We start from the raw sequence: 26,197 nt of genomic DNA on the forward strand, positions 1-26,197 counted from the left end.
CACCTCCCCCGCAGCCATGCTGTTGGTAGTGTAGGCTCCATGCCCCAAGACTGGCCTTTTTTTTTTTTTTTTTTCTGCTAGCAATGGCCTAATAAAGCCTTTTTAGGCCATGGAAGCTAAATTTTTTTTTTACTAACACTAGAAAGAGATAAAACCTCACGTTTTTCCCAAATAGCCCAATAAACACAACTTCAAGTTATAATGTTATAGGACTAGTTTCCCCAGAACAAGATCAATCCAGGTGCTGTTTTACCTTACATTTACTGAGGAATATTTAAATTACCCAATGTGCAGATTTATCAATTAAAACATAAGAAAGAGACAGGCTTATGTGTAAGATTATCTAATATTTCTATTATATTTAACCTAGAAAAACGTCAGAGCTTAGTTTTTAAAAATAGGATATATGAACTATCAAATAAAGGAAGATTACTTACTATCTAGCCGGGCTGCTCTGTCATCTATCACGCACTGCTTTGTGTAGGAATCCTCGATGGTTGGATCATAATCCGTCACAAAATAGGACTGTAAGAAAAATTACCTTGTTTTAAAATTCATGTTTGCCTAAACAAGTACCGATGTAACTTTATCAAATCCCACATATCCAGAATTAATCAAAAAATTTTCATTGTATTAGGGCTTATCGCTACTATGTCAATTCCCCATTAAATGAAGCAGTTTTCAAATGGAGAAAAAAAATTAAGTATCTGAATCGTCATATCTGAAATATGCAAGAAGACTATAAAACATCTGCAGGTTGTTCTCATAATTAACTTATATATACACCTAAGAATCTAGCTATCAAGAAAAACTAAGAAAACACGATAAATTAAAATTCAGGTCTATTTGCAACCCGACCGTAAGCATCAGTCCTACGAACAAAGTAGTTGGAACAAACGGAGACAACAAAGAGAGAGGCCTCGAAGACTGCATGTCCCGCTTCTTTTCTCATGCCTCCTCTTAGTCTTTTCACCGGCCTTGAATAATATTATCATAAGAAACACGACTTCAGGATTCTTTCATTTATGGGGATCTCAACTTATTCTTTCACTGGTATTCTTGTTGTTATCTTAATTTCAATTTCCCCCTTCCGTTAGCAAAGTCTCCCAACTGTTATCCTCTGAAATCATCACCAGCAGGAAGCACAGTTCAGGTAGCAGTCAGAAGGGAAGCGTCTTAGCGAGCCAAATAAATGTCTGTGTATTATATTTCAGTTTTTTAAAAAAAGGTTTTTAACAAGGAAACAACAGCAACCACAAAAATCTGAGAGACTTAGTTCCCTAGAAGAGCACTAACTAGGACACTGACATCACCCTGTTCTGCTATCTCCTTCACTCCCCTCCCACTGGCTCATTACAAAATCTGAGGGAATGACTCGGAGGAAGGCAGTTCACCGCTAAGAACCAACGCCAGAGGTGTTCAGCCATTGTTCAGGCAAAGGTTCTTGGCAGCAGGACCTGCTTGGCTCCTGGGACACAGCCTTCTTAAGTGACAGCCCTGGGCATGGTGACCTATGCAAACTCCAAAAAGCTACGCAGACACAGGCACTCTGCACAGGACAGTGAAGAAACCCTTGGTTTGAGGAGGGCGGGGTAGAAAGGGTGAGAACAATGACCTGCCTGCTACCATGACTTTACATATTTATTTTATGTTTGAGGGATACTTGCCACAGTTATATTTTAGGGTTAACTTTAATCACAGAATTAAGCATCCAAAATCCTACTTCCCAATTGATGGTTTCACTTAAATGCATAATTTATTAAACAAAGTCTGTAAAAGAAACATTTACCAACAGGAGCAGCTTGGAGTAGAAAGCCATTTCCATCACTACCCCATTCCCCATTTAAAAATAAACAGATATCAAAACAATCCTGAACTCACTTCTTGGCACCCACACCTCTTCAGAAAGTAAATACAACTGGCAACAATATTCTTTGTACCGACTACTCCAAACAAAACTGCAGCCTTTCGCCAAGCAAGTGGGATAAAGCACGCTGTTTATATATTTTTAAGATGTTTCCTGAAACATGTTTCTCCACAGCAATCTGACACCTCTTGCCATGCTTTCACCTCACAAACCTGAATTTCACTGAGTCTTCCCAGTTTATGCCTAAATGCCCTAAAATGTGCCCACTGTCGTTCCCACTTTGTCTGAAAACAGAATAGACAAATATTAACTATATTTTTCAAATGTCCAGGTCATGCATAATAGCTAGAGTTCTTTCAATGAGATGGGTGCTTTTTGCATTGTGAAACCAAATTAAAGCATTACCACTTTTAGGAGACTTGTAGTTTAAGCAACTTTGAGGGCCATTAAAATAAATTTAGTGGCTATGGAAGTTTCATGTTTTCTTTGGATGTCTTAGTTCCTGAAACAATCTTAATGTTGTAAAAAGTTTGCCACTTTACTAACACTGGCAAGAACTTATTCCATTCATATTAATTTTTAAGACAAACTAATTTTGGAGTTTCTGGATATTTAGGTCCACATTTCATCTATATTGTGTCCTGTTTTCAAAAGTTGTCTGTAGAGCCCATCGTCTTACTATTATATGTAGACTTTAAAGAGTCATCCTTACTGAAAAGTATCTTCTTGTCTCATAGAGATCCATCCTAAGGAACACTGTTAGATCTAGGGCCTCAAGATCTGGGCAAGACAGAGCTTTGGATATAAACCCTGTTTCCTTTCCTTGCTGCAAGTAAATCAAACTACCTTGTAACAACTATGCCTCATTCTTGAACAGAACACCCCAAGTGGCGAGCCCCTTGAGTTCAGTAACAACATCACTCTGGACATGGCTGTCACAAAACCAGAGACCCTCTTTCCCTTTCATAATTCTAATAAGCCACGGCTCAGAATATGTCTAAAACAGGCATTCATCATGTGCAGGCAACAAACAGAATAATCACCTCCCACCATAAAGACATAACATTTTTGTTGTTTAAACTTGGGTACCAGATATTTGATCACCAACAAGAAATCGGGCTCTGAGGAAGGGCAGTCCTGGATTGAAGTCTAACTCTATTTGCTAGCTGTGGGACTGGAGGCAAATGACTTTACCTTTCTAACCTTTAGCATCTATAAAATAGGAGAGCGAAAAAACCTGGTGGAACAGGTAACAAGAAGTCATGCATATAAAGTGCCAAGGCATGCTGATGGTTCATAAACATTAACCATAATATTATTTTTGTCACATGGTTAGATGGTATGAACTAGTGTTTTTATTCAAGTCTACAGACTTGCTAATCCCAGGAACAACTGTAATAATTCCAATCCTAGTTATACCACAGACCAACCATGGGACTTGGTATTCAAAATGTTGTGAACCAAAAATAAAAGCTACCCTCACCCCATCTGGGATTCTGGAAATATTTTCTGGATCTGAGCTGTAACTGCCAAATATATACATATGTAAAAATTCATCAAGCTGTACATTTAAGGTATGTGTACTTTTTTGCACGATACAAATTATACCTTTCTAAATTGCATAAATTAATGGCTGGATGAAATGGTGCCTTTGTTGCTTATATGATTCAGTACTTTGTTAACACAGTATGCAAAGCCTTCTAGTTTGATCTGTGTTGTTCACCATTCAGACTTATTTTTCACTACTTGAAATCCTTCAGTCAATTGCTCTTGTTCTCATTCATTTGCTCAACAATTATTTATGGAGCATCACAGGGACAAAGTCCCTACTTTCAGAGCCCACTGCTTTTTGCACAACATGCAGTAAATGTGCTGTGATTAGAGAAGAGGAGAATAAGGAGTGTTAAATGTACTGGCCAAAGAACAGAAACAGCATGAAATGCCAATACCATGCTTGTTCAGAAGGCAACAAAATTTAAGGGGTTAATACTGCAGTGCCTAATGCACAGGAACTATGTATACATTCACCTATAAACACAGAGTCCCTGCAATTTGCCAGAAAAGAAAACAGTCTGTCTGCTGAAGTTGAAATGTTACCTACCACAGTCCAGAAAGGATATTCTGTAGCAGAAAGCAAGGAAAACCGGAGTATGGTATTGCACTGTGGAAGATAGTAGAGGTTCAGGCAAGGGCAGGAAAGAATTGGACTAAAGAGTCCAGAAAAACACAGTGAATGGGGGGGGGGGAAGGGGGGGGCGGAAATATGTGTTTTCTTGGTATCACAGGAAAGGATGCATGGAGAAGGATCCTAGCCAGAAAGAACAGGAGTGCTCCTTCCAAAGGGCAGGATGCCTTCCAGGTAGTAAGAAGGGCAAATGGACCTAAGTCTCTTTAAGGATGTTAGGAGGCGTGGAGCAAAGTTAGGATTAAAGAAGCTAGCCCATTCAGACAGGGAGATCTATTTCCCCAGATAAAATCTAGGGAAGCCCTTAATAATGCAAGAGTGTTAACACTGTGATAGCAGGAATATTCGATTATATGCCACTAGATTGCTTGGCCAACTCACTATCTTCCCATTCAGAGAAGCTGCTGTAGGGAAGAAAAGAAAGGGGAAGGGAAGGAATGAGAATGATACTACTTCTGCATTCAGTGGGCAAGAGTGACAACCCATTTTCTCCTGCCGCCAAGCTACTGATGAAAGTGTAGTTCCCAAGCACTGCCACTGAGCGGTGCCTGGTCTACGTCCTGGGACAGGTAGGTAGAGACAGGGAACTCCGTGAAGCCACCACACTGGTTAAGTCCACTACCCTTGTATTTAAAAAGGACAGAAGGCTAGGCCAACCAGGCCACTGATGAGTTTAAACCAATGACAGAGCATTTCTGAGCACAGCAGCATCCTCAGGAGTCCTGGAGTCCTCTAGAAGCATGGGGTCAGAAAGGGGAGAGGGAGAGGAGAGAGCAGGGGAAGGAAATAGTTGAAACCATAGAGAAAAACACTGCTAACTACTGAGTCTGGGTAATGTGTATATGAGAGTATATTTTACTATTCTCTCTACTTTTGCATATATTTGCCAATTTTCATATGAAATTTATTTTTTTCAATCTGGTGGTAGCACCTAAGTACTATAGAAAGGGTCAAATCAAGGGATGAAAGGATGCTTTTCAACTGAGCTTTCACCTCATTGTATTCAAAACCAAATTGCCTAGAAGCCTAAAAATTTTTTTCTTGGTCAGAATATTTTCCAGTTTTCTTTATATATTTTTTACTTTTACCATCCATCCTTTCTCCCACTCTGACAATATAAACTCCATGGGGGCACAGATTTCTGTCAGAGGTAATGTGACTTCCCTAGCACTTAAAACAGCAAATCGTTGGCAGATCCAACACTAAAATCAAAGTTTGCAGGATCTTTGGCCAAAGCTCCTTCCACTTCACTTATTCTGCCTTTCGAAAGTTAAATGACTCTCAAACTCATCTCCATTCCCTTCTCCATTACATCCATTTAAAAAAAAAAAATGAAGTATCTTCAATTACAAGAAGAGCAGTCATCTTTTATTTAGCATTTAACATGTGGTAAGCAGTTTATAACATTACATTTTATTATGTGATACATACAATATTTTCCTGATTAATTTTTACAACAAGGTTGTCTGTGGCTCCTTCAGAGAGCTGGAGTGGGGAGAGGAGGAGGGGTTGGAAAGGCTGCACCAATGAAACCTGATGTCCATGCTTTCTCACGAGGGCCTGTGGGTTTCCTGGAAGAGTCCCTGTGTGGGACCCGCCCTGTGCAACCCCAGGACTTAAATAAGGCTGTTTCCACCTCCCACTCTGTCCTTGGGGTTTCATGGGTACCTCGCCTCCTGGGCTACATCATCTCCAGGCGGCCATGCACAGCCCCCTTTCAGAAGCTTTCCGCTGGCTCCATCCAGAAGCTCGGAAACACTGCTGGTTTCTGACGTTCAGGTGGCTAACTCCAGGGTGGGGCAAGAGTAGTTTACAGATGCTCACAGGGAAAATAATGCAATCATTAATAAGTAATAATACAAGAATAAACTTTCACGTGTTCACCACTGCAAACCTACTCTTGCCCCACCCTGCAGAACCCTCTTTTTTTCTCTCTGCTCTGCTACTGATTCACATTTGAATCCGTATTCTCCCCAAACAAGAGGATACATACAGGTCAAGTTCTCAGAATATTCTGTTAGTGCCTTCCACATCGCCTGGCTTCAATGAAGGGGATATAAGAAGAGCACCATCTCCTCTCTGCTGTGTGCGACGGTGGGAAAGGACAAAAAGCACACCGCATACTAACAGCTCTTTCCTGAAATCTTCATCGCAGACCCCTTAACTCTCCACACTGTTATTTCCTGGAGATAAGGTATGGGCTAAATGTGCAAAACCAATTTAAGGTCATATTCCATGCATGTCCTTGGAATATGAGGGTGACTTGGCAACTATTACTTTATTCTCAGCCTTTGGGGCTTCAAGAAAAACTAAAAAAGGTTAGAGTTCTAGTGAAAATCCAGTTATATACGTCCAAGTAGATTTGATGTATCCAAGGTCTATCTCATACTTTTTGGAACTTCCTTGCAAGGGAGTTAAGCAATGTACCTTGTACACAGACCCTCAAAATACTGACTGCTGGAAAACCCAATATTATAAAGATCGCAACGGGGAGTTAAGGACTAATTTCCCAGAGCACAGGAGGGACCTGGTTAGCCACCAGTGGCCTCTATTTGCTAAAACAAGAGCAGCACAAATTCCTCTGGTAACACTCGAGAAGACTGCAGCAACCTCAGGCAGCTGGGAGCCCGAGCCCGGCTCTTCCTGGTGTCACTTCTGAACAGCAGCTGTCAAGTCACAGAGAACCTTTGTTCCCTGCAATACCCTCTCTTATTTTTATGTCAAATGTTTCCAATGTGCTTAATATTCCTTCACTTAAAAACTTTTTTTCTGACTGAAATTAGTATTTCATTTAATCTAATGTGTATAATTAATTACAGAGATCTCCATAATGTATCCTCCAGAACTCAAATGCAGAATAATAAAGGCTACACTAAGCCCAGTAATCCTTTTAGTTTCTTTTTAGCAAAACTCAGGCCTCCATGTGACTTCTGGGCAATCTCAGCGATATGTACACCTCATGTAGAAAGTATTTGGTTGCAAATCAATGGGTCTGGTATGCAGCAAGCAAAAGCACAGTACAAAGTCAACTTACAAACTAGTCCTGTTACAAAAGTTTGTTTCTAAGTCAGTTATTTGGTACTCACTCCCCCGGAGAATAATCTGTTTAGGTCCATAGCCAGACCACAAACTACCATTGAAATATGGTGCTGAGCCAGTATTAACCCTGAGTCCAAACCTCTGAAGGAGAATCATTTGACCCTAAAAAGAACTGGGAAGAGGATTTCACTTCCTTTCCCAGAGTACAGAGCCAGCCCTAACCTACACTTACCCCAGCCTCCTCATTATGCCCCAACTGCCCACTACACTCTTAGACTTTAGCCCTGTTTTGAAAACATTCTAGGTACAAAACCACTTACCTCTCTCCCCGCTGTTCCACTCTCAAATGAAAACTAACAGTTCCCTCAAGAGAGCTAATCTCACCAGAGACACAAGGTGAAAAATTATCAGTCCAAATTAGAGCCCGCTGCAGTCTAAGAAAGATCACCCTGGCCCTCTATGCCCACACTTGCTATTCTAAAAAGCAACATTCAAAACCAAAATGAATCTTTAGTAACATTTTCAGCACAGGTGAGAAAGGAAAAGAAACACTTCAGACTGTGAAGGGAAAATTATTCAGGACTCAACCACCATTTCATGTCGGCTCCCCAAAGGGAGCTTCAGCTTCTTCTTCAAAGCGTTTGTCCTTTCAGAAGAAAAGAAAGGTTTTCCTCCTTCCCCTTCCTCCACAGTACTACAAAAATGTTTAGTTCATAATAGCAGCAGAGTGATTTTTGAAAGCTGTCAACGTGAGGAAACGGAAGCTGCCATGGCTGCAGCCACTATTCCTATATACAAGCCATTTGCAGGTAAGAAAATACATCACTGCGTCTTTATCCTTCGGAGTTGGCATATTTAGAAACCATTAAGCAACAATAAGCCAGTGGCCTCCATCATGCAGCATGAAGTTTATTTCCCTTGTTTGACCTGAATTGTTATTAGTTTGCTTTCATCTCCCAATTATTAGTCTTATTACAACATGTAACACAAAGCCTATATGTTTTAAGGATAAGAAAAGAATTTTTTCAAAGCATAATGATAATTGGCACAGAGTAATAGATAAACAGAGAGGGTCTATGTATGATATGTAGACATTCAATAAACATCTCATGGCATTCCCATGGGAAATCTGAGTAAATCCCATGACACTCCTTTTTTCACACCAAGGCACAGGTCGTTTTTGATTTGTGTCTTTCGGCTCCTGCCCTGACTTGAACTTTGCACTCCTAGGGAATTTCCATATCCAACCCATCCTTTCCATCGGGCACTATTACCTTGGTTAAGTTAGCCTTCCTTACCTCCAGCTCTCGTGGACCATAGGTGCTTCAACAACATAAATGCTTGCCTCTGTGGGACCCTTTAGATCAGCGGTTCTCAACCTGTGGGTTGCGACCCCTTTGGGGGTCAAATGACCCTTTCACAGGGGTCGCCTAAGACCATCCTGCATATCAGATATTTACATTATGATTCATAACAGTAGCAACATTACAGTTATGAAGTAGCAACGAAAATAATTTTATGGTTGGGTCACAACATGAGGAACTGTATTTAAAGGGCCAGAAGGTTGAGAACCACTGACATAGACCCTGACCTCTATGGGTACACAATGTCCAGGCTTAACCTGGGTCATATCTGTGTACCCTTCCTCTCCATATCAGGGTGCTTCCCCACACTAGAGTCCCCTAGGTCCTCTCTGCAGGCTCAGCCCAACCACGCAGACCTCAGGCCCAATACCTACTTCAGGCAGGAAGCAATTTCAATCATTACAAGCCAACATTCAGAGCCTCACCACTGTTAGCTTTGTTATTCGTCTGACCTTGGCAATGCTGATAACTGCTTCTGTTGTATTCCCAAACTTCAACATCACCACTTCTCCTCCCTCTTCTCAAGGATTTTTCCAAACAACAGGTGTTCCAGCTCTTATAATTTGGCTTCTTCGACTCTGAACCCTTACGCTGATAATCTACAAACACAGGTCATTCCTAGAACCAGAGCCTCATTGTTTTTGTTTGTATGTTCATTCATGTTGTAGCATGTATCAGGATTCCAATTCTCATTCCTTTCTATGAGATGCACCATATGGATATACTATATTTATCCATTCACTGGGTGATGGACATTTGAGGGTTTGTTTGTTTGTTTTTCATTTTGGCTATTAACAGTGCTGTGATGAAGATTCATGTACACCTCTTTGTGTAAACATGTTTTCATTTTCTTTGGATATATACCTAGAAGTGGAATTGCTAGATCACATGGTAAAACTATGTTTAACTTTCTGGGGAACTTCCAGAGTTTTCCAAAGGGGCTGCACCATTTTACATCCCCATCAGCAGTGTTTGAGGATTTCTCAATATCCTCACCAAAACTTGTTACTAATATCTGTCTTTTTTACCCTAGCTATCCTAGTGGGTGTAAGGTAATATCTCTTTGCAGTTTTGATTGGCATTTCCCTAATGGGTTGTTGGTCATCTTCTCACATGCTTATTGGCCATTTTACACCTTCTCTGGAGAAATGCTTGTTCAAATCTTTGCCCACTTTTAAGTTGGGTTGTCTTTTTATTGTTGAGTGTGAGAGTTCTTCATATATCCTGTATACAAATCCCTTCAGATACATGATTTGCAAATATCTTCTCCACAGTCATTATTTTATAGTCTTCCTGACACAAATTAGTACACAGTTCCAACCTCTCAGCCCTGAGCTAAAGTCCTGTTGTCCACAAACGATTTGCCATAATTCCAACTTCCATAGACCCAAATTTGTGGGTAACGTTTGTTCCCGTGCTTCACCAAGCAGTTGTACTATCCACCCACTATGTGGTGGATCTGCTATTCTGACTACCTGCCTAAAACAAAACACCACCGCTATACCCACTCCTCTAACACCCATCCACCCACTACCTCAACCCTGAACTTTCCCCATCACACTTCACTCCTCCACCTATATCATGCCCTAGCACAGTCCACTTGTGCCAGTATGTGGAATCACCCTACTTCATCAAATCTAAAATGCCATCAATTGTCAGACCATTATTATTTTATGTGCCAAGAAAGAAAAAAAGCCAAAACAATTAGGACTTGTCTTCGATTATAAAGCATTTCAATGTCAGAGATACTAAAATGTAGGGGGGAGGGGAATGTGTTTCTTAGAATCAATGACATACAGTAGTTCTAAACAACTCACTTTGTCAGGTTGGTATTACTATTCCCATTTTACAATGAGATTATCGAAGCTCAATGTTTAAATGACCTACCCAAAGGGCAAAAGTCAGTAGGTTGGTGGAACTGGAATCCAAATTCAGGTCTGACTCCAAAGCAATACTGCTTCCATTATACTTTCTTTAACCTTCCATATTAACATAAAAGCATATAGCATATACCAGTTTAAAAGAGAAATTGTTACTCTTAAAATAAGTTATTTTTAAAATTATAAACTGCCACTGTCAAATAAAAAGACAAAAGCAATTTCATTCAAAGTGAAAACACTCCATTTCTACATTATGAATAAAGGTTACCCTGGCCAGTGTGGCTCAATTGGCTGGGCGTCATCCCATGCACCAAAGGCTCAGTTCAACTCCAGTCAAGGCACATGCCGGGGTTGCGGGCTCAGTCCCTAGTGGGGAGTGTGCAAGAGGAAGCTGATCAATGTTTCACTCTCGTGTCGATGTTTCTCTCTCTCTCTCTCTCTCTCTCTCTCTCTCTCTCTCTCTCTCTCTCTCTCTCCTTCCCTCCCTCTGCCTTTCCCTCTGACTTCCATTCAGAAAATAAGTGGAAAAGAGAAAATAAATAAATAAAGGTCTAAGTATGGCATTATAAAAAAATATGTACAGAAATAGTCTCTTTGACCTAACAATGTTATTTCTAGAAATTTATCCTACCAATACATCTGTGCCTATAAGAAATGACATGTGTAATTCATTATGCAACTGTTTTTAATTTAAAAGACTGGAAACAACGTTAACTGTCCAGTAAATGAGTGGTTAAATGATGAAACATTCATTCAATATGAATGAAGCCATAAAAAAAAGACTTCCTGTACTAATATAGAGTAATCTACAAGATACGTTGTTAAATAAATACACAGAGTTTACGTATTTCCTTTATGTGTATAAAATGTCTCTGGAAAGACATACAAGAAACTAACCTCAATTACCTGTGGAAAGAACTGGGTTGCTGGGAGACCTGAGTGGGAGGAAAATATTTTTGTAGGTTTTGAAAGCTGAAACCTGTGAATGAAAGAGGGAACCGAGGGGAAAGACCTACACAGATTAAATAGAAACTCTTTAGTAATAAAAGGAGCATGAGGAAATCTAAGTTCTAGTCCCAGCTCTACAACTAAATGAGTGCTCCTGGGTGAGTCGCCCCCTTTCTTGGCTTTGGCTGTACATGAGGAATTTTCTCCTATGAACCCTGAAAGGAAAAAAAGGATACCCAAGGACTAAAAAGGGCTCCTGGTGGCCATCTGGACTCAAATAATTAAAAAAAAAAAAAAAAAGGCAGTGCCTAGCAGCCATTTCTGCACAGTGGCCTCTAACACAAACTGCACTTCACAGAGGATGCCTCTGTGCTGAACCGCCTGCCGTTGGACTGCTAGGCTGCCTGGCTCAATGCTGCTGAACTGCCTGCCTGCACTGTGTTTCTGCCAACTGAGCCAACCCGTATAAAGTAGTTCCAGGAGTCCTATTACAACCAATAGGACTGAGGTTTTCTGCACAGCTCTGACCAATCAGAGCAGCTCTAAGCTGACCAATCAGGGATCAGGGATGGGACCTCTGTTGCTATAAACCAGCTCCTGTTGACATTTGAATCAGTGCCAACTACCATCTTTTAAGATCTCTTAAAAGATTCTAGCTCTCTAATTTTATTGTGATATATTTAGCTCCTACAGTGTGTCAAACATAATGTGTAGGTGCTCTCAAGAATTAAGTTTGTGGTATAAAGAAAAGAATATCAGATTTTAAGACAGGAAGAATTGATGAAAGCCATAGCTCCTACTTCCTAGCTATCGAATTTTTGCAGCAAATCACATCACTGATGTCAAGTTCTATTACCTGTAAAGTTGAGTTGGTAGCCACTTTCACAAGTTTGTCACAAGGAGCAAATAAGATACATGAAAATTTTCTGAAATTTTTACACCATCATATAAAATGTAAATTATTAATATACGTAGAATCCCCCTTCAAGTATTATGAAGTGTAAGAAAAAGCATGGATTTTGGAGTCAGTCAAACCTAGATATCTCACTTAATTGCTATGAGATCTTAGGAAGATTATTGAGCCTCTTAAATATCAATTTCCTGACCTATAAGATGGCCATAATGATTCTTATTTAAAGACTATTGTGAAGATTAAGTGACACTGTAAAGTACCAGTACACTGTTAAGCTCAAAATGGGCCTTTGCAAATTGGTTCTCTTCCTTTCCAAACTTAGAAACAAAGGCTGCCCCAATAAGCAAGTTGCTGACCAACTCACTTCTAGCTGTAACTTTTGCTCCCCAGAGCCTGGATACTCCCTTTTTCGTTTTCTTTCCCTCTATACACTGCTCCCTATGAATATCCTAGACCCCACTGTCACTGCTCACCTCTTCTAGGGCAGAGATGGTCCGTAGAAGCAAAACTGGAAATAAAGGAAATAGCCCACATTCTTCCACATGAATCTCCTTCCTTAGGTTCACTCACTAACCCACTCAACCTATAAATGCTAACTGAGCGCCTATGCTGAGTCAGGAGCTGAGGATGGAATCCCACCTCTCACTGGGCTTGCGGTTTTTTGGAAGATTGACCATCAGCAAATAAACATAATATATCAGAGGTGATGCGAACTCTGAAGAAAAACAAAGGGGGTTGTCAGCGCAGGAGCTAGAGGGGAAGATATGACAAACAATGGCCACAGAAGGCTTCACAGACAATGTGGCATTTGAGGAGAGAATCCAAGGTCAATTGAGGGAGTGAGCCATGCTGTTTTGTAAAGGAAGATCATTCTGGGCAAAGTGAACATGAAGTTAAAGACAGCAAGGTGAGAGTGTGGGTAACACATCTGAGGAACAGCAAGGAGGCCAGTACGGCCACAATAGAACAAGCAGTAAAATGTTATGAGAGAGGCAAGCAGAGTGCCTTATAGGCCATGGAAGGACTTTGGATAATATGAAATGAAAACCACTAGAATTTAATATTCTAATCTTCTACATTGGCTGTTGCTTTCCTTTCCCAGTCTTGCCATGCGATTGACAGAAGGGTTCTGACACTTCCTTTCACAGAGATTAGCCAAGATCCTTCCCACAGAGGCAATCAAAGCACACACACACACACTGCTCACCACTGCTTACAATCCTCCTTAAGATATTGTGGCAGGAGATTTCCATTGATTCAAGGAGGGAAAAAATTAAAACATTTTAAACTGTACTTAGGAAAATGTAGGTCAATTATACTTAAAATTATTTCAATAATACATTTGAAATGTGCTTATTTTGTAAGAAGGTAACTACAAATTAAGGAAATTAACATTGCTATCTACGAAAGTTACATATGCACATATGCACACACACATACAAGCTGTTCAGGCAGCTTTGTTTGTTACTGTGAAAAATTATTAATAACCTAAATGTCCATAACAGATACTGATTAAATGAATATGCTATATGCATAAAAGATTAGTAAACAACCATTAAAGGGATGAAATAAGTCTCTATGTATGGATTTCAAGAGTATCCATAACATACAGGATAGGACAAAAGTAGGTTTACAGTTGTTCATATGGAAAATATAATAATTACTAAATAATAATACAAGAATAAACTGTTTCACAAACAACTATAAACCTACTTTTGCCTCACCCTATATTAAATTCATTCATTCAACAAATATATTTTAAGTGCTTACTACTTAGGAACTGGAATATAGTCCTGAATGAGAATAAAACTGACATGGTTCTAGCACTTCTGGAACTTATATTTTAGCAGCGGAGACAATACCTACACAAGCAGAATAAAGATGATAATGTTTGAACTGAGCACTACCAAAAACCCAAAACAGACTAGTGTGGATGGAGAATGAGTGGAGGTAAGGGGCTTCTTGTTTTAGAAAATTGTATTATTAACACCTTTCATACTGCTCACGAGCTTTCTCGGGTTTTGCACGCCATCTGTTAAGGACCGCTCACGAGTTTTCTCATTTTCAAGCGCCATCTGTTATGGACCTTAGATGTCAACTCACTGTCTTGTCCACATCGAATGAAGCGATCTCATTGGTGGAAACCGTGCAGGTCAATCTACGAAAAACTATATAATTGCACGAACCCATAAAGCATTGCAGTTACATTGTATTTTGGTCATTCGAATAGTCTTCGTCTTCAAGTTCCTGGCGCTTTTAGAAATGCCCTCTCTCAGAAAAAGGAAGGAAACCAACGAAACTGATACACTTCCTTTCGTGTTGTTCCACTCTAAGGAAAATGGTGAAATGGACAAAAAAAGTAGTGCTGTACCTTATAAACTGTGGACTTTTCAATTCATTTAGAGTGTATAACGTCCTCAATCCACAAGCAAAAATGAAGTATAAATAGTTTCTGGTATCAGTGGTGAGAGACTGGATAACAGATGACAATAATGAAGGCTCTCCGGAACCAGAGACAAATCTGTCCAGCCCTTCCCCTGGGGGTGCAAGGAGAGCACCCTGTAAAGATCCACCCAAAAGGTTGTCAGGTGATATGAAGCAGCATGAACCTACGTGTATTCCAGCGAGTGGAAAGAAAAAATTTCCTATGAGAACCTGCAGAGTTTGTGCCGCCCATGGAAAAAGGAGCGAATCTAGATACTTACGTAAATTTTGTTTGCTCCCTCTTCATAGAGGAAAATGTTTTACGCAGTGCCATACGTTAAAAAAGTACTAGGAACTTTAATTGTTTTTGTAAATAAAAATGTTATAATTATTGAAAAACACCTAAAGTGCATTACGATCTGTAGTTATGATAATTTAAATAACGTGCAGTTAGCCCAAAAACGTGCGGTCCCTGGCGTATGTCTTAGAGATTTCTATGTGGTACGAAATGTGTTAAATATTATAGTTATGGATCTAAAGCACAACTAAATTTTAAAAAACAATCCAACTTTACTTAGCCTATACCACTGTTATTTTATCCTAGTAACAGTAAGAACTAAATTCCTCCTGACCTTCATCTCAAAATTGGAGGAAAAGAGAGAATGCTCTCCTCACCAGAGCTTTTCCCAACCACATGCCAGGCCAGGCGGTACTTCTCAGAAAGTGGCTCTGTCTATTCACACCAAGGACCAACCTTCTTTCTTCTAATTATTTAACCTCATTTATCCACCCAGCAATTCTCAGTGGTTTCCATAAAATCCCTCCTGGTGGCATATAAATGAAAATCAGACACCAGATCACTGGATAAATTTAAACTCTTTCAAGTCGAGACAAACATGATTCATATCAAAGGGAACCATATAAACATTCATCTTAGAAAAATACCCATGTATGTAGGTTTAAAAATTCGAGAACTAAGTGGCATATGTTCATAGAGTTTAAGACTTTGCTCACACCATTTAAAGTCACAAATTATAGCTTGTCTATATGAGTACAGACTAATTTCACAGTAAAAGAATGCCACATCAATTGCAAACCACATGAAGAGAAAGTAAACATGCAACTAAATTCTGAATCACATTTACATGCATATTGTCAGAGTCTATAACTATTATTCCATTTAGTAAAAATACTTTTACAGTGCTTATTAGCAAATTCAGAAAGCAGTTTACTAACTTTAGTGGGTTGAACTGTGGCACCCAAAAAGGTATGTCTAACTCTTAACCCCTGCTACCCACAAATGTGACCTTATTTAAAAAGAGGATCCTTGTAAATGCAATTAAGTTAAGGATCTCCAGATGAGATCATCCTGGACTTAAATCCAATGACTGTGTTATAAGAGAAAAGAGTGGGAGATTTGAGAGAAGACCCCGGCGAAGCACAAGGGCGGGGGGGGGGGGGTGGAGGGGGGCGGCGGGTAGGCCATATGAAGCCGGAGGCAGAGATGGGAGTGAAAGCCAACAAATGCATAGGCTGCCAACAATCACTAGAAACTGAAAGACACATGGAACCCATTCTCCCTCAAAGCTTCCAGAGAGAACCAACCTACTCAACAACTCGATTCCAGGGTTCTTGCCTCCAGAATTGTGGGAGAAAAATGATGCTGTTGTTTAAAGCTCTGAAGTTTGTGGTAATTTGTTACAGCAGACCTAGGAAATGAATACTCACCTATAAAATTTGAACTCCTCATTCTTCTAATTATTTTCTGCAGTTTATAAGCCCAAAAAGAGTGTATGACAAAACAGAATTTTTGTTCTTCTCACTAACTACTGGAACTCAAATATTGAACAGTCTTCACAATACCAGCACTACAATTTACCTCAAAGGTAATTCATAGATACATGAAGTGAATTTCATTCTTTGAACTAGAGAGATTCAGTTAGTCAACAAAACAAAAAATAAAAAAGGGTAAATGGATTTAAATTGGTTCTAAGATTCTAGTAGTTTTTGGAAAGAAGTCAAAATAATTATTTGTTTTAAAAGATAATAAGTCTCAAGGCTTTAACAAGTTAATTTTATTTTTTAGGTTTTTTTTCTTATGAAATAATACATCTCATCGCAGAAAATAGAAAATTGTAAGAAAAATATTTTCAAGCCCACCTTTAAAAATATTTTTTTTATTGATTTCAGAGAGGAAGGGAGAGGGAGAAAGTTAGAAACATCAATGATGAGAGAGAATTGTTGATTGGCTGCCTCCTGCATGCCCCCTACAGGGGCTTGAGCCCACAACCCAGGCATGTGCCCTGACAGGGAATCGAACTGTGACCTCCTGGTTCATAGGTCTCCACTCAACCATTAAGCCACATCAACCAGGCTCAAACTCACCTTAAAATCAAAGCCTCTCTTCACAATTTAACTTAAAATGTAAAATTAGGCATATATTTTCTACCCTTGGAGCTGAATACCCCCTTCTTAAATTGCTCGAATAAAGCCCATCATTAAAGGCCTCTGTTTACAATCAAGTTTATATGGCAGTTACACAACCATGAAATTGAGAGTCTACAATGGAAATTATGATCTAATTTTAACATAAGCCTTATAATTGAAACACACAAATGGGAACTACAAGGAGAGGTTTATTGTCATGGGGGTTTCCGACAAGGTGCTTTCCCTTGATCATTTTGGGTCCTAAACTGTTCTGGTCTCTAATCATAATTTACATAGCAACTAAGCCCTCAATTTTAGAAATATTTTTAAGTGCAGAAAAGCAACAGATGATCAAAATATTTTTTTTAATTATTCAAGTTTTTGACTAATGATCCCCTACATGTCCCTTTCATTTTGTTCCCCAAAATAAGTATCAAATAGATAGAACAAGAATTAGGTAAAGAGGAACATCTAAAAGCTGCCACATAATAAAAAAGGTTGAAGCACTAAGAAATTTCAAAAACTTGAAAAATTTTGCCAAAACAAATCTCTAACTGTAGGCACATCTCTTAACGTTCTAAACAGTGATAGTTTATTAAAAGCAAATATTTCACTAACTCCGGGTACATATTTAAATTGTTCTGCCATTTAAATATTTATACAAAATTACAAAGCAACTCTACTGCACATAATGACTTCCTTCCAAAGAATACCATATGGGGAGGAGGTGGCAAGGAAAGCAGTAACTTTACAGTGGAGAAACCAAACACTACCTCACCCAGATGATCAAGGTCAACATCCACAGTCATAAATCATGATAGTTTTGTGCCCTAGATGTGATGTGATGAAAATGGCACTTGACCTCTGTGGTCTTCCTTCTAAAATCCAGAATCCCAGTCCAGTCATGAGAAAAACAGGCAAAGTCCAATAGACGGGCATTCTACAGATATCTGACAAGTATTCCTCAAAATGGTCAGACCACCAAAAATAAGAAAGTGAGCCAAGAGGAGCCTGAGGAGACATGACAACTAAATATAATGTGGTATCATGATGAGATCCCAGAGCAAAAAAATATTAGGTAAAAATTTTGGAGACCTGGATAAGTAGGGAGTTTAGTGAATAATAATGCACCAATATTATAGTTAGTGGGTTCATTAATTAGAACAAATGTACCATACAATGTCAGATGTTAATAAGGAAACTGGGTACTAAGTATATGGAAACTGCTTTATCTATATATCTAAAACTCACAACATAAAGTGTATTAAAAGAATTTACATGACCCGGCAGGGTGACTCAGATGGTTGGAGCATCGTCCTGTACATCAAGAAGATTATGGATTTGATTCCCGGTCAGGACACATACGTAGGCTGCAGGTTCAATCCCTGGTCACAGCATGTACTCCTGATTGATGTTTCCCTCTCACATCAACGTTTCTTTCTTTCTCTCTCTCTCTCCCGCCACCTCCCTCTCTTTAAAAAAAAAAAAATCAGCCAAACCGGTTTGGCTCAGTGGATGGAGCGTCGGCCTGCGGACTGAAAGGTCCCAGGTTCGATTCCGGTCAAGGGCATGTACCTTGGTTGCGGGCACATCCCCAGTAGGAGGTGTGCAGGAGGCAGCTGGTCGATGTTTCTCTCTCATCGATGTTTCTAATTCTCTATCCCTCCCCCTTCCTCTCTGTAAAAAAATCAATAAAATATATTTTTTAAAAATCAGTAAAAACATAGCACCAGGTGAGGATTAAAGAAACAAACAAAAGCAACTTAGCAACTTACATGGCAGTCATTTCTAATTAAGGGATCCTACATAAGACTTTTCTAACCACCCACCTGTAACTTAAGGAAAACAACTAAAGCCACTAAACAGTTTCTTCTAGCACTAAGATTACATCTAGATTCACAAGAATGATAATTATGGTACTCAGGAGCAAGATAAAGGGAGACTAGATCTACTCCACCTTTCCAAGCAAACATTTGATTTATTGTGATAAGGTTATGCAAACCCAAAGTCTCATAATCACAGAACTATATCTATAATAATAAAAGTATAATATGCAAATTGACCAAACGGCTGAACAGCAGAATGAACGTCAGGATGGCCACGCTATGACACACACTGGCGCCAGGCCAGCCAAGGCGGGTGCAATGCGATTGGTGGAGGGTCATCGCCCCATAATCACCCCACAGAGGGAGGCCCAGGTCACCGACCGGAGGGGTGATCCATGGGGGGAAGCTCTGCGATCGCCCCAAAGAGGGAGGCCCAGGACACCCTCTGTGGGGCGAATGAACAGGGGGCTCCATGGAACCGGGGAACTGAGGGTGTGTGGCAACAGACACGGGCAGCGCCAGGCCAAGATGGGTGCAGGCAGGGGGCGGGGCCCCAAGGCAGCTGGGGCCATGAGGCAGCCAGGGCCATGAGGCAGCTGGGGCCACAAGGGCCCCAGCAGCCAGGGCTGGGAGGCAGCTGGGGCTGCGAAGGCCTACCCTTGCACAAATTTCGTGCATCAGGCCTCTAGTCTGTGTATATATAAAAGGCTAATATGCTAAGTGTCTGTCCAGGTAATGACATCACATAGCAACACCTGGCTTCCTCTCCCTAGCGACTAGCCTCCTTGCAGTTTCTTCCGCCCAGGAACATGATTTGCTTTATAGCCAAGTGGAAACATTTTACACTTTAACCAAATGTCTATGAAGCGTTTTCCCATGCCTCATCTCATTTGATCCTCACAGAAGTCCTGGAATAGGTAGATAGGAGACTCGGTGTAATCCTATTCGCTTTTCATTAGCCAGCAAACAGAGATTTAGAAATTTGGAAACTTGACCTGACTGAAAAGAAGAAATGATGGACCTTGAAAATGACTTCAGGTTTTCTCACTGCGCAGAGTATAGCCAAACACTGCTGCAGTTAAATATTTTACCCTTTGTTCTCCCTTCGTGATCTACAATAATAATCTGCTTCGTGTTGATATTTACTGCTGTGTTGATGACAATAACCTGAAAGAGAAGTTGAGGTGCTTTAGAAAAAGTTTAGCTAAATCAGAAAGCAGGTCTAATTAAGCAAGTTTATTCTACATATATAAAAGGCTAAGTTGACTCAAGCATGCACAACACATATAAAGCTGGCGCCAATTGCATGCATGTGTTTCGATCTGTCATTGTCAATCATGAATTTGGTTGACACTTTTATTACAGAGAAAGGGTGAATAGTAATATTAAAATATTTCTCCTAATTTCCTTTCAATGTGCATGAATTCATGCACCGGGCCACTAGTTTATAAATAAAATTGATAATTGTAAACTAATGAAAATAACAACAAATAGTAACTCAGAAGAAAATTCTTATAAAGCAGAAGCCTTGAGCAGGAAGTCTGGCCTTTCTTCCATCGCTATATACTAAACACTATGTCCCTAAACACACTTACACCTGTTCCTCATTTACATAATATACGTGACTATGGCACAGTGCAATATCCAAAGGATGCCCAAAACATAAGAGCATATCATAAATGAGAATACAGCATTCTTACTCTTTCACTTCTCTGGCATCTGCTAAAAGCAACAAATTCAGGTAAAGTAATGCTTTGTCTGTGAGGGATGTATCAATCAAAAGTTTAAGAGAATCAATCAAAAGAGAAAGAGAGAAGGGGTACAAAGAAGGGGAAGTAGAAGTAGCATTTAACTACCTATCAGCATTGCAGGCCCTGTTTTTCTATGCCTCACCCTGCAAAAGTGTCTTAATGAAACTCTCATTTCAGCTTATACTTACTGAGATGATCCTAAAAACTGTTACACTGTAATTCAGCAAAAGCAGGGCTCTAAATGCAAACCAGACCCTGGAGATAGCAAAAATAAACGAACATCAGTTCTTGCTCTCAAGAAGTCTACTCACTGTCATGTAGGAGGCCAGAGAAAAAAAGGAATACCATCTTCTGTTGACTCTAGGATGTCATCAATTGGAAGATGATTCTAATTACAAAGATTAAAATAAGAAAAATTTTCAAGGTGTCTTAGAATAGGTAAGATACTATAGTTTCCAAGTGGTTAAGTACTAGAGTAGGTTTAGCATAAGGGACTATGGGAGCACAGATGTGAAGGTTCTACTGTCTGACTTTGCTCTCTCAATAGGTATTTAAGGGGGTAAAAGGGCTAAGCAATTCCACAGGTTCTTAATCCTTTAAGTCAATAGGAAACAGAATTCGAAATTTACATATCTTGCCAGGAACAAATTTATTTACAAAATGTAAGACAGACCTTACATAATAAAAAAATAAACAAAAAAAAATTTTAAGCCAACATAAATTCATAGTGACATTTCACTAACTCCTTTGGGAAACAAAATTCATAGGTAATGTCTTTACTTCTAAGAAATGTAGCTTTTAATCAACAAGAAACTTAGAAGATGAGAGGACTTATCAGTTTTTCCTCTTGATCTTTCTCTACAAAACAAATCACAGCAAAACTTTTAAGTGTACAAAGGGGACAATCATAAAATAAACTACATTTACGTCATTTTCAGAGATAGCAGAAAGAACAAAGCAATCGTTTCCATGTTTTTCCCTTCGGTTAGTATGAAAGCTCTACTTTTAGCACAGGAAAGCCTTGTCTTTACAAACTTAAGGCCACATACATAAAACTTAGAGAATGATTTGTTGAACAAATGAATCACTACCCCAATAAATTTTATTTGGACATTCACTTCTTTTAACATTAGAGTACCCAAGGATGAGGTGGCACCTGTTCGGTTAGGTGCCCTTATAAGAAAAGCAAAACCCTTCTCTTTTTCAAATATATTTTTATTGATTTCAGAAAGGAAGGGAGAGATAGAAACATCAGTGATGAGAGAATCATTGATCGGCTGCCTCCTGCACACTCCCTACTAGTGGCTGAGCCCGCAACCCAGACATGTGCCCTTGACCGGAATTGAACCCGGGACCCTTTAGTCCACAGGTCAACGCTCTATCCACGGAGCAAAACCAGCTAGGGTGCAAAACTCTTCTTTTACAGCAGAACTCCTGTACCCAGTCAAGTGGGGCGCTCATGTGGTCTCCTAGGACAAGCTTCCCTGCTGTGGTCACTCCAGCAGGAAGCCCAGCTTAGCTGGGCCGTGAAGCAGCTAAGACAGAAGAAATGTTTCCCCAGGAAGACAGACAGTATACAGTAAAGATGACGCAAGCACAGACATTTTATTCTTTCAAAACGCCTTCAGAGAAACATACACTGAGTGGCCAGATTATTATGACCACCTGACGTTTGTAGGCAAATTAGCTATAATTTTGTGCTGAAGTTGCTAGAGGGCCAGACCATTATAAACGTCTGAATAGCACAACATATCTAAGTATCATTGCTGATCAAGTTCATCCTATCATGTTGATGGCGTATCCCAATGGAGATGGCTTCTTCCAACAAGACAATGCGCCATGCCACGGTGCTCGTATTGTGCAGGAGTGGTTTCAAGAACATGAGGGAGTCTTTACCTTGCTTAGGTGGCCCCCACAATCACCAGATCTCAATCCAATTGAGCATTTGTGGGACGAAGTTAAAAGAGCCATCAGGCAGCTGGTTCCACAACCATCAAATCTCACAGAACTGGACAGTGCTACTCATCAGGCATGGTGTCAAATTCCTCACATCACCTTTCAACATCTCGTGGAGTCAATGCCAAGAAGAATCGCCACAGTATTGAAGGCAAAAGGTGGCCCAACAAAGTACTGATGGGGTGGTCATAATAATCTGGCCAGTCATAATAATCTGGCCACTCAGTGTATATTGGCCCACCCTGAGTCACACTTATTGACTTGATAACAATATCTCCATCGAGTTTTACTATGTGCCAGGCACTAAGTCAGTGGTTCTCAACCTTCCTAATGCTGCGACCCTTTAATACAGTTCTTCATGTTGTGGTGACCCCCAACCATAAAATTATTTTCGTTGCTACTTCATAACTATAATTTTTCTACTTTTATGAATCGTAATGTAAATATCTGATATGCAGGATGTATTTTCATTGTTACAAATTGAACATAATTAAAGCATAGTGATTAATCACAAAAACAATATGTAATTATATATGTGTTTTCCGATGGTCTTAGGTGACCCCTGTGAAGGGGTCGCGACCCACAGGTTGAGAACCACTGTGCACTAAGTGCTTTACACATATCAATTCATTGAAACTTCTCAATTAGTCCATGAAGTAGGTAGATATTCTTATTATTGTCTCCATCTTACAGCTGAGGGAATGGAGACTTCGCAGGTTAAGTAATTTGCCCAAAGCTACACGGCAATCAGCAGTGAAATGGAGATTGATTCCAAGCAGTCTGGTTAGATTCTGTGTCCCAAACCACTACCATCATTACACTGTGAGCTACCTTCAGAAAACAAAATAAATGTATTGTCTCTAAATGTCCAGACCTCAAATCCTTCTCCACACTTAGTCAGTCCTGACACTGACTATAAGCTGGCAAGCAGGTAATTTCCTAGGTATGTGAACATGGCCTGTATTACAATGAACATAGACATAAAATATCCAGACTCCCGTCTGCCTTCTAAGAGTACAGATAACTTCAAGATTACCATACATAATGAAGGACTTCTTTAACATATCATCATAATGTCTCATACTCAATGCTCAACTGAAAAAAAGGCCATGATTCTACCCACCCGAAAGATTTATGGTAGAGAGATATAAATATCACTTTTATTTTTCTGAGTACAAAACAATTGTGTGATCAAAACAACAGAAACTTGCATGATAAACTAGCAAAAGCAGATGTAAGACAATTTAACATGACGAGATAAAAGGGGGTTAATGCCGTTCTTCCTACAGATCTCTCTTATAAAGATACTCAGAAGTAAACTGTCAGCCCAAAAGAAAAACAGAACTTACCAGGAAAATGGTAAAATAAGGTTACGAAAAAACTAAATAACTAATTGTAAATATGCTACTTATTTACAATGAACTTAATCAGTATAAAAATGTTTCAAGAATAAGGAGTGGTTCACCAAAAAAGTCAGTGTGAGAAGAACATAAAGATGAGTTAAATAAAGATCTTCCTACACAATTTGTTTATTTAGTTGTAACACTGCCCACCCACAAAAAGCCACATTCACTTGAGGTCATTTTACCTCTTGCTATTTCCTTTGCAGTGAGTCTGCAAAGTAGTGATGCATGGTGTGAGCCTATTCATGAACAGAAAGCAATTGAGTGAAACACAAGCAACCAAGCCTCTGGTACCCTGGAAACCACACGAGAGCAAGATCTTTTTTCCCATGTACCAACAGATTATTTTACAGCAGTTTTCTTAAGCAGCAATACACCTAGGGTGGCTGCGTGTTTGTCTAGAGCAGCGGTTCTCAACCTGTGGGTCGCGACCCCTTTGGCGGTCGAACGACCCTTTCACAGGGGTCGCCTAAGACCACCCTGCATATCAGGTATTTACATGACGATTCATAACAGTAGCAACATTACAGTGATGAAGTAGCAACGAAAATAATTTTATGGTTGGGTCACAACATGAGGAACTGTATTTAAAGGGCCAGAAGGTTGAGAACCACTGGTCTAGAGTCACATGCTCTCTACCAAAAAGGTCAATTGACACTGAGACTGTAAATTAATCAAGTCAAAAATGTTAAATAGACTTCTTTAAGCAACTCCCATTTACTACTTGCTCGTTTAGCTAATTTTAATCTATAAACAAAATAAAAGCAGTAGAAAGTTTTTCCTATAGCAACTCAGGAGTATTTCAAAGTTAAACCTCAGGTTGGCCCAGAGATTCCCCGTAATCAGTTTTTTGCTGCTTTCAGAAAGGTGTGTAAAAACGTTAGCTAAGAATGGCTTAACATAAAAAAGCACAGGGAAGGAACTTTCATGAAAGGTATTACAAATACTGTCAGTTTATATAAAATAGCATCAGTTGGCAATAATAAAAATACCAAATAATTTAAAAGTATTTTAAAATTCATTTTCAAGACCCTGACAACCAGTTGTAAAAAGAAGTATGATGTTAACATATGGGAAAACTTGGAAATGTGAATTAATCTTCGTAGTAACTTAACATAATGATAAAAGATAAACGGACTGTAAATAAGTCAATATTGTAAAACCTTTGAGAATGTCCATACCATTTCTCCTGCTATTAGCCTGACTCTTGGCAGCAAATTTTAGGTTTTCTAAATAAATTTCCCTTCATGGAAGGGTGGCAGGATGGTGCAGGAAAATCTACAAGGATGGCATTAAAGTCCCTCATTCTTATGTTTACTCTGAAAAATGATCAAAAAGTGTCAAAATAGCTGAAAAACCTGCACAGGGTGGGGGTGGAGCCAAAATCTGTTGTGTGTTAGTTATTTCCGCCCTGTCTTAGGCACTGCTAGTGCGCATTTGGTCATTCAGGAGTGAGTGGGGGTAGGGCAAGCAAGGGGCTCTCTCTCCACTAAGACTACATTAGCCCACCTGCGACCACTTCAGCCTGTTTGGAGGGATCCTTCTTAATGAGGAAAGTCCCAGATTTAGCTCCCTTTCCACCACCAACCCCTCAGCTGGCTGCTGGCCCAAAGTTCAGTCTCTAATTGAAATTCTGACTCATTCCTGAACTTCTGCCTTTTCTGTGTTTTCTTATGAATAAATACTCCCTAGTCTCATTTGAGTTCACCCTTATTTAGGGATAGAATAATTAGAAAGCCTGCAAAGTCCTAGGACCAATAAAAGAGGAAAGATTAAGAAACAAAAGAACCTTGCCACACATACATGAAAACCCGGCCCAGAGCCGTAAAAAACAGATCTACTACAGTTTCAGGGGCAGGTAGTTCAACTACTACACAAATTCTTGCAAAGAACAGAAAAGGAGGAAATACCCCCAAACTCAGAGCCAGTATAACCTAGATACCAAAACTAAACAAGAACATTATGAAAAATGAAAATCATAGGCCAACTTAAATAACATAGATGCAAAAAATTTAAAAGTCCATAAATAAATATTAGCAAACAGAATTCAACAATAAACAAGAATATACATTTTGACCAGTGTATTCCAGGAATTCAGGAATACAAAGACACATAAATCTTTTTGAAAAATTGCAGTATAACTAACTCACCATATGAACAGATTAAAGGGAAAACAATATGATCCCAAGATACAGGAAAAACATGAGAAAATCA

The 26,197-nt window shown here is 39.5% G+C and overlaps 1 protein-coding gene across 3 annotated transcripts in view; it reads right to left on the bottom strand.

The window, feature by feature from the left end:
- Positions 1-26,197, bottom strand: part of RRAS2 (RAS related 2) — an 80,451-nt gene that overhangs the window by 18,935 nt on the left and 35,319 nt on the right. Inside the window, exons 1-2 of one of the 3 annotated variants that reach the window (XM_059708975.1) lie at positions 20,936-20,959; positions 438-525 (exon numbers count right to left, since the gene is read on the bottom strand). In XM_059708975.1, coding sequence (XP_059564958.1) covers positions 438-525; positions 20,936-20,941 — 94 coding nt within the window. In that variant the 5' untranslated portion in view covers positions 20,942-20,959. Of the gene's footprint in view, positions 1-437; positions 526-18,325; positions 18,487-20,935; positions 20,960-26,197 lie in introns of those variants that run through there. The other 2 variants (XM_059708976.1, XM_059708974.1) reach the window with 2 other exon arrangements.

Source organism: Myotis daubentonii, chromosome 9 (assembly GCF_963259705.1).
Source record: "Myotis daubentonii chromosome 9, mMyoDau2.1, whole genome shotgun sequence".
Classification (NCBI taxonomy): Eukaryota; Metazoa; Chordata; class Mammalia; order Chiroptera; family Vespertilionidae; genus Myotis; species Myotis daubentonii.